Source organism: Kryptolebias marmoratus, unplaced genomic scaffold (genome assembly GCF_001649575.2).
Source record: "Kryptolebias marmoratus isolate JLee-2015 unplaced genomic scaffold, ASM164957v2 Scaffold48, whole genome shotgun sequence".
NCBI lineage: Eukaryota > Metazoa > Chordata > Actinopteri > Cyprinodontiformes > Rivulidae > Kryptolebias > Kryptolebias marmoratus.
In genome coordinates, this window is record NW_023665782.1 from 27806 (window position 1) to 39488 (window position 11683).

The 11683-nt window shown below is 46.6% G+C and overlaps 1 protein-coding gene across 3 annotated transcripts; it reads left to right on the plus strand.

Moving 5' to 3' along the window:
* The first annotated feature begins 460 nt into the window (after positions 1-460).
* On the plus strand, positions 461-10443 carry mecp2 (methyl CpG binding protein 2). Of its 3 annotated transcripts, none has more exons than XM_017404868.2 (6): positions 461-575; positions 4351-4507; positions 4615-4835; positions 4921-5114; positions 5205-5332; positions 7692-10443. In XM_017404868.2, exons 1-6 carry the CDS (start codon positions 544-546, stop codon positions 10125-10127), a joined length of 3168 nt encoding a protein of 1055 aa, XP_017260357.1. In that variant the 5' UTR covers positions 461-543; the 3' UTR covers positions 10128-10443. The 3 variants fall into 3 exon arrangements, with proteins under 3 accessions (XP_017260357.1, XP_024859205.1, XP_024859204.1); XM_025003437.2 differs by lacking the exon at positions 461-575 and adding an exon at positions 869-1751 and having other exon boundaries at positions 4351-4518; XM_025003436.2 differs by lacking the exon at positions 461-575 and adding an exon at positions 869-1751.
* The last annotated feature ends 1240 nt before the right edge of the window (positions 10444-11683 follow it).

The following is an 11683-nucleotide window of genomic DNA, read 5'->3' on the forward strand; positions in this document are numbered from 1 at the left end:
AAGTATTGTTCTGTTATTTTTAAGGATTATTCTGTTACTTTTAAGCATTTTTCAGCAGTTTTAAGGGTTTGTTCCGCCTAGTTTCAGCTTCTTCAGCAGCTTTCTGTCAAATCATTCAGCAAAAAAGCATTCACACTGCATTTTCGCAGGAAATGCAATTTCTCTAGTTGTTGTAATGTTGTGCGGATTCACTGACATCACAGAAAAGAACAATCTGACTGTCTGCAAATTAAAAATATTACATTCAAAGTTTGATAAAAATACTCGACCTGAAAAACAAAACGTTTCCGGTTGGTTTGATCAAGATAATTATGAATAATCAACTTGCAAATACCTAAAAAAGGCCGCTGGTTTAAGAAGTTTACACATTTCCGAGCCGGATTAAAACGCCTCACCGTCATTGGGTTCAGGTCTCGCGGGACTTCGCCGCCTCACGCTGTGTTTAATCTGAGATCTCGCGGTATTTTGGAGCTGACGGAGGGGGCGGTGTGCAGCATAGATGTTTGGAGTTTTTTTAATATAAAATTATTTATTTAAATAAAAATGGCCGCCGTGGGGAGCGGAGCGGACAGACTGTAAGTCTTCTTTATTTAATCCCCCGTTTTAGCGCAGCAGCTACCGCTGCCTCCGAACCGAACCCGAACCGTTTGTTATTCTGCGTTTTTATCGAAGCGAAGTGCGCCGATTTTCACCCCGGCCTGTCTCCCCCGAGCGGGGTTAGCGGGAATACGTCACCAACTCAGGGTGGACTCGAGCTTTAGCCTAGCCGCGCTCCCAGCGCACTTCGGGCCGCTCCTCCCTCCACGCAGCTCCCGGGAAGGGGGCTGTTCGCGGCCGGAGCTCCGGGCGGCGGCGGAGCCTCCAGCCGCGAACAGGCTGCTCATCCGGAACCCCGGATAAACGCTGTTAGCTCGCTGTTAGCCTGTTAGCAGCCTGCTGCTGCCGGGGTGCTGCTGAGCAAAACTGGCTGCGTGCACGACTGTGCGCGTGTCACTGTGTGTGTGCTCGTGTATGTGCGATGCATGTGTCCCAGTTTGTTCAGCAGCTCACTTCCTGTTCCGGTGGAAACTGCTTCACCTGCAGCTGCTTTCACAACAACATCACAGGAGCTGTAGGACAGAAAACAACAACAGCAACTTTACAGCACAACAAAAATAAAACACAAGAAAATTCACCTGCAGCTTTAACACTAAACTCAGAGTTAAGGAACTTGGAGTTTTACTGAACCTGCTGTCTGAAGATCATCACTAACCCGAGGTCTGGTTGCTGGATTATCCAGAATCAACTCTGATAAAATAATGTTCCGATGGTTTCAGTGGATGCTTCCTTTGTTCCCTGCTGAATGGGACGGTGTGAACCTGTGAGGAGGGTTGGACCTGACTAGTTTGATTATTGTAGCTCCTGTCGAGCCTCTGAATGCTTCTTTCAGCTCATGAAGGTTTCAGATGATGGAACCAAGCCTGTGGCTTCACAACAGAAACAAACCGAGTCCTTCACATGTTCACCTGCTGATAAACCTGATCTTTATCTCTGAAGCAGAGAGAACTAAAGACCGTTCATGTCTAGAAATACATCCAGGAGGGATCCTAATCAGATGAACCACCTCAGCTGACTCCTTTCGATGAGGAGGAGGAGCGGCTCTACACCTGATCTCCAAGGCTGATCCGGCCACCCTACGGAGGAAACCCATTTCGGCTGCTTGGTTCCAGGATCTGGTTCTTTCAGACATGATCCAAACCTCATGACCTTAGGTGAGGGGTGGAACATAGAGGCAAACAAATTTCTTTTGACCATTTTGTGATTAAAAAGAAGAACAAAGGTCCCTGAAATAAGTTGAAACAGAGAAAAGTAACGAAAAGGAAACTATTTCTAAAAGTCAACAGATAAAAAACGATCATTGCTTTTGAATTTTACTTTATCTAAATGATTTAAAAAACAAACTAATAAAACTGATCTTGATAAAAAGATGGTACCTTAACTTAATATTTCGTTGCCCAACCTTTTAAGACAATCACCACAACCAAGTGATTTCTGTACCTCTCTTTGAGACTTCTGCACCTGTCCACGGGTGTCCTCAGGTGTCCACAGGTGTCCACAGGTGTTCTGGTCCCCTCCTCATGAGCAAACTGCTCCAGCTGTCTCAGGTCTGAAGGGTTCTTTCTCCAGATGTTCAGCAGGATTTAGATCAGGGCTCAGAAGGCCACTTCAGAACAGTCCAATGTTTGGTTCTGACCCGTTCTTGGTGTTTTTAGCTGAGTGTTTTGGGTCATTATCCTGTTGGACCCATGAGCTGCGACTAAGACCGAGCTTTCTGACTCTGTGCAGAACATCTGGCTCCAGAAAGCCTTGATAGTCTTCAGATTTCATTAAGATTCAGGACCTCCTGTGTCAGACCCAGAACAGAACCGGGCCTCCTCCATGTTCTCCTGTAGGTTCAGGGTTCTGGTCTTTGGTTCATGTTTGGATCTGTGGACACAGAGCTGATGGGATTTGTTGTCAAAAAGCTCCAGTTTTGTCTCATCTGTCCAGAGGACATTCTCCCAGAAGCTTTGTGGCATCTCATTATGTATTTTTGCAAATTCCAGACTGTCTTTATGATCTGGTGTCCTCCTCGGTTGTCTTCCATTAAGTCCACTTTGTCTCAAACAAACTGATGGTGTGATCTGACACCGATGGCCCTTTATCTTGGACTTCACCTCTGATGTCTTCTGAGGTTTTCCTGGGCTCCTTGGTTACCATTCGTCTCTTCAGTTTGTCTCGTCCTCTTGTAGACATGTCCAGGGAGGTTGTCTCCAGTCCTGTGGAGTCTCAGGAACATCCAGCTGCATTGAGATGGTCTTATAATCTTTAACTTTAATCTACTTCTCAATCATTGTTTTTCTGAACTCCTGGGACAACTCTGTCCTCAACTTCCTGTCCCTCATGTTCAGTGTGGTACACACCATGACACCAAACAGCCCTGTGACTACCTGTCTCCCTTTAAACAGGCAGACTGACTGATTACAGGACTGAAGACGCCTGGGATGAAGATTACAGGACACACCTTAATTTAACATGTCCCTGTGGTCAAATTATTTTTAGTCTTTTCTAGGGGGACCATATTTTTTGTCAAAGCTAGTTCCTTTAGTTTGTTTTCTTTTTTTACTTTTTCGGTTTCAAGTTATTTCATTGACCTTTTATGGGTTATTCTTTCGTTAACAAAAGGGTACAAACTAATCTGTCTGTGTCTTCAACAGATCAGTAAATCCAGAGCTTTGCCTTTCAGCTCAGTTCAGGCACAGATCCAGGGAAGGGTACAGAAAAAACTGCAGCTTTGAAGGTCTCAATGAGGACAGTGGTCTACATCATCTGTAAATGAAAGACATTTGGAATCATTATAGAGCTGGCCACCTGGCCAATCTGAGTGATTGGGATAGAAGGGGCTTAGTCAGGGATGTGACCAAGAACTCCAGTGTTGGTCTGTGGAAAGAGGACAGCCTTCCAGAAGGACAGCTATTTCTGCTGCACCACCAATCAAGCCTTTATGGTAGAGAGGCCAAATGGAAGCAACTCGTCAGTAAAAAGCACCAAAATACACCTGAAGGACTTCCAGACCACAAGAAACAAAACTATCTCATGATTAACCAAAGATTGAACTTTGGCCTGAATGCCAAGCGTCACGTCTGGATGAAAACCAGGCACAGCTCATCACAAGTTCAATACCGTTTCTGCAGCAGCATTATGCTGCGGGTTTTTAGCAGCAGGAACTGGGAGACTAGTCAAAGTCGGGAGAAAGATGACTGCAGCAATGTTTAGAGACACCCTTGATGATAACCTGCTCCAGAGCACTCTGCACCTCAGACTGGGGCAAAGGTTCTTCTTCCAACAGGACACAGTCAGGACACCAAGGGGTCACAACAGTAAATGGCTTTGGGACAACTCTGAGACAGTCCTTGAGAGATCCAGCCAGAGTCTAGACCTGAACCTGATTGAACATCTCTGGAGATCTGAGAATGGCTGCACTGAAGTTCCCCATCCAACCTGATAGAGCATACTTTCAGGATGTACTATACATGTTTTTGTGTCTGGATACATTTAAATCAGTCAATCCTAAAAATTAAAGATGATTACTATCTGAGAGTTTCATTAAAATCTGTTCACTGGTTCAGAAAATATTTTGCTAACAGACAGAGGAAGACACACACAGGTGTGTTGATGATTGTCTGTCACTATAAAAGGCAGGTAATAATAAAATACAGGCTCTGGTTCATTTGAGTTCATTTTTACAAATCTTCAATTGGATTTATAAAAGTACCGGTTGGACACAGAAGAACCTTTGATGTAACACTAATAGGTCAAATGTTTCCACAGAGAAGAGGGTCAGGAAGGTGATGAAGGACAAGTCGACCCCCAGCCCCCCTCTCACAGTAAGAGCAAGAAGACTCGCAGGGAGCGTCGCCAAGTCGAGCAGGGGGTAAAGATGACAGCCACACCTTCAACAGCCATGGGGGTGGAGCCACAGAGCCAGGTACAGAACAGGTGAACTCTTAGAAGAACTCAGTTTTCTCCTCTACCAAACAATAGAATGTAATTCAGGATAAGGTTCAGATGTATCAGATCACTTGTTCCCTGCAGATGTTGGAACCAGTGCCAGGCCCCTCAGAGACGGGGTCAGGACCAGGATCAGAGTCTGCACCTGGGAGTGAGTCTGCAGAATCTCCCAGGCAGCGGCGCTCTATCATTCGGGACCGGGGGCCGATGTATGAGGATCCCTCACTTCCTGAAGGCTGGACCCGCAAACTGAAGCAGAGGAAGTCTGGACGCTCCGCAGGAAAGTTTGATGTCTACCTAATCAAGTAAGCCATCCTCACCAAGTGTTGATGTTTGTTGCTTTCCCATACTGCACTGGTGTTGATGTTTTGTTGGTTTTCTGTTGTGAAGCTCGGAGGGGAAAGCCTTTCGTTCGAAGGTGGAACTAATTGCTTACTTTGAGAAGATTGGTGACACAACCACAGACCCAAATGACTTTGATTTTACTGTCACTGGGCGTGGAAGCCCTTCCCGTCGGGAGAAGCGTCCCCCCAAGAAACCGAAGGTAGTGAAACCATCTGGGCGAGGCCGTGGGCGACCTAAAGGTACAAAGTGATGACAGTCGTGAATCGGTGTCAGCTTTTCAAGTGCCTCTGCAGTTGTTCATCTGTTTTTGTGCTTTTGTATTTGTTTAGGCAGTGGAAAGATTCGACAAGCTACTGAGGGTGTAGCCATGAAGCGAGTTGTTGAGAAGACTCCAGGAAAGCTACTGGTTAAGATGCCCTTTGGCAAGACAGAGTCCTCCTCTGGTACAACGTCAAAGGTAGTGTAAATCTTTCATTCAGTCAACCACACAGGTTTTGGGGTTCAGTGTGCAGACGAGTGCAGATCACCCTGGATCAGTTCATCTGTGATGTTGACTAATACCAATTAGATATAGTTGGGTTCACTTCCACATACAGCTTAGGCTCTGGAATCCAACTCCTGGAAAGCAACTGTGGACTTTTGCTACTTGGGAGTTCCAAAAAAAAGGTTAAAAACAAAACCAACTGGACTTCTATTCTGTGTTGAAGATGTTTCGCTTCTCATAGGAGGAGCTTTCCCAATTCAAAAGCAGAGAGTGTGGAGTTTGAGCTTTTAAAGCTGAGATGTTCTGTAAGGTGGATTCACCTGCAGATTGTTCTCACTCTCCTAACAATAGAGGCCTTGTTGGCCTGACCCACTGATGGGCCACTCTGGTCACATGAATGCAGGTCCTGATTGGAGTGAAACTGGCTGGGTATCAGAGGGTATTTCACTCAGGGTATTTATAGTGAGGGTGTCACCTCTCTGTGACTTTGAGCTGCTGTAGGGAGGGTTCTGATTGTTGTTTGTGCTTATGAACCAAACAGCATTTCATATTACCCAGCCTTATTGGAGTCTCTGGATAGCGTTTCTTGGATAAGGTGCCATCTGAGGATTCCAAAGATCTCCTAGGAGACTTTCATGTCCATGTGGGCAGATAAAGTCACCTTGATGGGGCTGATTGAGAGGAATGGCCTCCCTGATCTGAACCCAACTGGTGTTCTGTTAATGGATTTCTGTGCTAAGTGTGACAAACACGTTTGAGCATAAAGTAGTCCATAAATGTACTTGGTACCAGGCCGCCTTGAGTCAAACGTCAGTGATTGATTTTATAATTGTATTGTCAAACCTGCGGCCCTTTGTCGTGGACATTCGGGTTAAGAGTAGAGCTGTCAACTGATCACCACCTTGTCATGAGTTGGGTCCAGTGGTAGGAAGGCCACCAGGCATGTAGTGAGGTTGAACTGGCAATGTGTGGCAAAGGCTCCTGTCAATGAGATCTTCAGCTCATGCCCCAGGGAATTCTTTTACATGTCCTGGTGGAGATCGTGGACATGGAATCCAATGGGCCATGTTCAGGGCCTCCATTGCTGATGCGGCTTCCATAGACTGTGGCTTTAGGGTCTTTAGTGCCTATCACAGTGGCACCCAGGGGACCCACTGGTGAACATCAACAATGATGGAGGCTGTCAAGGTGACGAAAAAGGCCTTTGAGGCTTGGCTGACCTGAAGGACAGGCTGTGCTTGGTTTGGGTGGGGAACTGCTGACCTGGACTGAGGATATTGCGAGATGGTGAAATGAATACTTTGAGGATTTCTTCAATTTGGTCACTAGGTCTAACATTGAAAAGGAAGCTGAATCCATTGCAGGGGACCAGATTGTAGAGCTGCAAAGGAGGTCATGGGAAGTTGACAGTCCATTCATGTTTTGTGGATCTAGAGAAAGTTCACGACTAGGCATTCTGTATAGGGTTGTACAGGAGAATGGGGTGCCGAGGTTGCTTTTAAGGACTATCTGGTCCCTATATAATTGGTCACAACCCAGCTCACAAGGTAATGTAAGTTTGTCATTGGCACAAGATGTTGGATATTTATGAGAAATGAGAATGTGAGTGTTGTTTGGAGCAAATCCAACTATTAACCAAACCAAACTTAAAACATCAAGGCGTTCTGCTTGGTGTTTTGGACAGACAGCCAGCAGAATCAACAAGCCAGCACAAGAACCAAAAGCCAGAAACCCCTTAGAAATGTCAGCATTAATGGTCTTAAGAAAAGAGGGAACATTGTGCTGAGGTGTTCTCAGTGAGCACCTGACGGAAGCCACACCCACCACACCTGGAATACAGTTAAGGCAAAGGCAGGGGTTGTCACAAACCAAAGTCAGATCTCTGTTCACATTCTTGGCACAAAGTCGAGCTTGTCATTGGTGCAAGTTGGACTCCACTTGAATTAGAGCCACTGCTCCTCCTCATTGAAATGAGTCGGCTGAGGCAGTTCAGGCATCTGTAGCTTTTCACTGATCCTGTTTTTGACCTTTATGGACAGAATTTCCAGGTGTTGCCAAGTATCCTGACCTGTATCCATTGACAAAACAGTGGACAAGTGAGCATCAGTGTCCTAGTCTGATGAGTCAGTTTAAGGTGTTTACTTGGACTCTGAATTTTCAGCCTAATTCCATTTCAGTCAAATAAAGCATCTGTGGGATGTACTTGACAAAAAATATAATCTAAGTTGAAACAAACTACTAGGCTGTTGATATTATTATTGGTTTAATAATTATTGTTTCAACAACAAAGCTGAAGCTAATGTTCCTTGATGATGTGATATTTCTTCTACAGGTGGGGTCTCCAACTACTACTCCACCTGCCAAGTCCCGTCCAGGCAGAAAAAGGAAATCAGAACAGGAACTTCCACCTCCACCTCAAACTGCTCCCAAAAAACGGGGAAGAAAACCAGCATCAGCCTTAGCAGTACCATCAGTTGCTACAGTATCCACCTCCTCTGCATCAGCTGCTGGTAGCTCAACAGCTGGAAGCTACACTGCAGCTGCCATCTTGGCTGCTGAAGCTAAACGAAAAGCAGCCAAAGAGTCTTCCTCCAAACCTGTTGTTCAGGAAACTGCCCTGCCAATCAAAAAACGCAAGACAAGAGAGACAGTGGAAGAGCTGGAGAGTGTTCAGACTCAAACAGTCACAAGCGCAGAGACTGGGGAGAGGACTAGTGCAGAGGAACAAGGAAGGACAGTGGAGGGGACTCTAAGCTCAGATCCTCAGCCCACACCCTCTGAACAGAGCCAGTCTCAGAAGCAAGCCTCTGCTTCAGATGACAGCCAATCACATGGACACAAAACACATAAAGGTCGTAAGCACAAGGAAAAAAACGGATCAGGAGAAGGAGGAAGCAAAAGACAGGAACTAGGCAAAGATGAAGGTGGGGGTGGAAGGAGTAGCAGCAGCATTAGTAGCATCAGCCCAACAAAAAGTCACAAAAGGAAGGACCGACCGCCTCATAAACACCATCATCATCACCACCACCACCATCATCATCACCACCACCAAAAGTCATCTGCCTCTACATTAGATCAGCAGCCATCCCCTCATCCTCCAGGACCTGGACTCCCAGCACCTTCCAGCCAATCCAGACCTGAAGTCAAACCCCAGAATGTGCCTCAGCTTGTCCCTAAACAACAAGCTCTCCCCAAGCCTCAGTCCCCTGAACCTCAGAATCCTGTCCCTCAATCCCACCACCATCCTCAGCCTTGTCCTCAGACCAAGGCCCCAAGTTCATCCCAGACTCAGTCTGTACCCCAACCACACCACCATCCTCAGCCCTGTCCTCAGACCAAGGTTCCCTTTTCATCCCATCCCCAGCCTCAACAGCCTGTACCACAGACCTCCTCTCCCAAAAACATCCCACCCCAAGAACTCCCAGCCCAAATCCGCAGTCAGTCTAAAGTTCAGCACCAAACCCAGCTTCAAGCTCCGCATGCTCAACCTTACTCTCCACCCTTCCTGCACAGTTCTCCATCCCAAACGAGGGATCCCCAACCTAAATCCCAGTCTCCCACATCTCCCCAACCTCCCCAAATTCTCCCAAGACACCCTTCTCAACCCCAAACACAATCTCAGTCCCAATTATTCCTCCAGTCTCAACTACAACCCCAGACCAGGACCCTAACCCAGCCTCAGTCTCTGCCTAAGACCAGGGCCCTAACACAAGTTCAGAGTCAACCACAGATCAGGACCTTGATACAGCCTCAGTCTCAAACCCAGACCAGGACCTCGACACAAGTTCAGAGTCAACCACAGACCAGTACTCCAACACAGCCTGAGTCTCAACCCCAGACCAGGACTCCAACACAAGTTCAGAGTCAACCCCAAACTAGGACCCTGACACAGGTTCAGAGTCAACCCCAGACCAGGACTTCAGCACAGCCTCAGTCTCAACCCCAGACCAGGATTCCAACACAGAGTCGGTTTCAACCGCAGACCAGGAGCCCAACGCAGCCTCAGTCTCAACCCCAAACCAGGACTTCGACACAGGTTCAGAGTCAACCCCAAACCAGAACCCCAACACAGTCTCAGTCCCAAATCAGGACCTTGATACCACCTCAGTCTCAACCCCAGACCAGAAGCCCAGCCCAACTCCACCCTCACCCGCAGTCTAGGCATCAGGCACTGCCCCAAACACAGACCAGGGACCCATCGCATCATCAACTGCAACCTCAGTACAGAGCCCAATCCAGACCATCTCCGTCCCAGTCTAGACCACCCCTGTCCCAGTCCCAAGCACAACACCACTTTCAACGGATCCAGCCCCATCTGCATCCCCAGTCCCACTCTCAGCATACCAGACCGCATGTGCAAAACCTCACATCACAGACAAACCTCATCCCGGTTCAGCAGAACCAGAATGAACAGCCCCAAGACCTGAGCACCACACGGCCCAGCCAAGAAAGCCCGTCCCAAAGAAGAGAATCCAGCGCGGAGGATGTCAGGGTGGAGGGAAGTAGGGAGCTGGGCACATCATCAGAGAGCAGAGAGGTTTTAGGTGGTGATAGAGGGTCAAACAGCACCTTGAGACCTGCAGTACCCCCTGGAGTATCAGGGTCCAGTCTTGTGTCTGGAGGAGACAGGGCAAGGCTGCGAGCAGAGCCAGAAGCAGCAGGTGAAGGTAGGGAGCTTAGAGACATTGTCCCCCAGTCCACCGTTCCCTGTCCCAGCTGTGAGGAGACTGTAGAGTCCCGGACTGCTGTCAGCGAAAGAGTCAGCTGATTGGTTGGACCGATGGAGGCCGTCTGATCTCAAGTCTGACGGACTGAGACTGAACCAGACGGAGGAGGACTGTAATCAGGCACTGTACGGAGGTGTCAGGAGAGTTCTGGATGTAGGAATCAGCCCGGCGCTGAGGGACAGCTGAAAAGAACAAATAATGAGTTTTTTAGGAAAAACAAATGAAAAGGAAAAAAAAAGACAATAAGTGTGTGTGTGTGTATATATATATACATATAATCAAAAGGCAGCTGTTGTGTCCTGCTAGTCTCTGTGGGGAGGGGGGTAGTTTGGAACTAAAAATCGACGCTTAACAAAACATTACTCTGATGACATTTTTCTTCCGGATATAACCTGCTTTTATTTAGTAGTTTATTGTTTTGTCTTTGTTATATAGCTTTAAACTCTGATGTTACAGTCCCCAACTTGAAAAGACCTCACAGTCTCTTACTGAACCCGGTCCTGGACTGAAAGCCTCACAGGTGGTGCTGGGCAGTGGTTTGCACCTTAAATTTGTTTTCTAGAAATCTCATTGGTTGGTTTTCTTCCACATTAAGAGAGATCAAATTTTTAGTTTTCCCTGTTTTTGTGTAAGAGCAGCGATCTTCTCAGTCCACCTCCGGAATCTGTGAGGATTTATACCGAAGCCTTGACTCTAGAGTTTAAAATCTTTCAGCAACGTCTTTGTTCCTCTTGGCAGAATCAGAACCTGGTGTGTCAGGGCAGTAAGAAACGCTGCTCATTGGTGTTTCAGATATTTTCAGTGTAGCCAGTTCTTCCAGGATTTTTCCAAGCTGGTCTTTATGAATGTCTTTGTTCCTGTCATGTTTTGGTTCTCATGGAAGCACTTTTAATATCAAACCAAACCCTATGGTAGCTTTATTTTAGTTCTTTGTATTAATGAATGTGTAGGAAAGAACTCATTTTATTGTGTCTTCATGTCAAATGTCTGGAACAGTTTGCACTTCTTCAGTTTGTACAATCAACTGCCTGCATGTCGCTCAGAGACCCTGCAGGCCTTCAACCCAAACATATGGACACAGAGGCCAGCCCAGCTGGGTCTTATTGTCATCTGCAGAAGTCAAACGTGGACAAAGACCTGGTTCATGTGGACTTCAGGATTCTCCAAGAAAACAGAAAAAAAGTTGAACTGTGAGTCTGTACGTTCAGATCTGAGAGTCACACATTCTTAAGAGAGGCGTTGAGATGGTTGAACTGTAAACTTCTGGAGTTCAGCTCTAAACAGAGAATTATTACTGATTGAGTAGGTGACCCAAATAATACAAACAGGAGGATATTATTTAAAGTCAATCATGTTTCCAGGTGTTCTTATTTCCTAAAACCTGAGTTACTTTATCCTTGCAGCAAAAAGGAAAAGTCTCCTGCTCAAAAACATTTCAGTGTCCAACTAAATGATCAGCATAGTTTACCCAGAACCAAACCAGCCTTGTTTCTGTACCATTTCCCAAGAACCAGCTTTGTTTACCCTAAACTGCAACCATTTCCCCTGAGCCAGCATTTAATCTAACCTGACTTGTTTCACCAGAAATGGTACCATT

Bases quoted from the DNA above. Each gene is read 5' to 3' on its own strand.
- mecp2 (XM_017404868.2), top strand. From the start codon at position 544: ATGGCCGCCGTGGGGAGCGGAGCGGACAGACT. The intron at 576-4,350 runs GTAAGTCTTCTT...ATGTTTCCACAG, and splicing joins GGGAGCGGAGCGGACAGACT to AGAAGAGGGTCAGGAAGGTG. The intron at 4,508-4,614 runs GTACAGAACAGG...TGTTCCCTGCAG, and splicing joins GGGTGGAGCCACAGAGCCAG to ATGTTGGAACCAGTGCCAGG.